General features: G+C 59.3%; 1 protein-coding gene across 1 annotated transcript in view; it reads left to right on the forward strand.

The window, feature by feature from the left end:
• Nucleotides 1-418: 418 nt before the first annotated feature.
• The window catches only part of CFAP70 (cilia and flagella associated protein 70), a gene marked incomplete at both ends in the record, with an annotated part of 18,748 nt that continues 18,483 nt past the window's right edge, over nucleotides 419-683 (forward strand). The window contains one exon of the mRNA XM_009080145.1: nucleotides 419-527. Coding sequence (XP_009078393.1) covers nucleotides 419-527 — 109 coding nt within the window. The remainder of the gene's footprint in view (nucleotides 528-683) is intronic.

Raw genomic sequence — 683 nt, forward strand, 5'->3', positions numbered from 1 at the left:
AGGGCTCGGGCAGGTGCCGGTGTGCCCACCCTGGCCGTGGGGGCCGTGGGGGCGAGGCGGGAGCAGTGGGGTCCCTGGGGACAGCGGGGTGCAGGTCCCCTGGGAGCTGTGCGGGGTCAGGTTAATTTACACACGAAGCAGAAGAGAGCCCAGGGCTGCTGGGAGCAGTCTGGCACCCCAAACGCCCCCTGAGAGCCGCAGGTGGGTGAGGTTTGCAGAGCTGGGTAATGTTCACATTGCATTCATCCCCGTCCTCCCCCTGCTCCTCGTGAGAGATTCGTCACTGCCAGAGCCTTGTGCTTTCGGTGGTGTTTTGACAGCCAAGCCCTGAATAGAGCTCACAACCACCAAAAAGCAGAGGTATCTGGGAGAGGAATGGAGCAGTTTCAGGTTTCTTTCCTCATTCTTTCTCCTGCAGAGCCATGGAGGTCCCTGCAGAGCCCTCTGCCCTGCACACTGCTGCAGCTCTTCCCAGCGAGCCACCGCCAGCACCAGTCCAGATCACTGTCCTCGGGGCACAGGACCTGGTAAAGCTCTTCTGGAAATGTCTCTGCTAATTTGATAAACGAGGACAGAGTGTGCTGGGATCCCATTTGAGACCAGGTGGGAGGTGGTAAGGCTATAGGAAGGAGTGGTGGGAGTATCAGAGATTCAGCCGTGCCACGCTGTGTCTTCCTCCTTCC

The sequence above is a fragment of the Acanthisitta chloris genome, unplaced genomic scaffold (genome assembly GCF_000695815.1).
Source record: "Acanthisitta chloris isolate BGI_N310 unplaced genomic scaffold, ASM69581v1 scaffold11198, whole genome shotgun sequence".
Classification (NCBI taxonomy): domain Eukaryota; kingdom Metazoa; phylum Chordata; class Aves; order Passeriformes; family Acanthisittidae; genus Acanthisitta; species Acanthisitta chloris.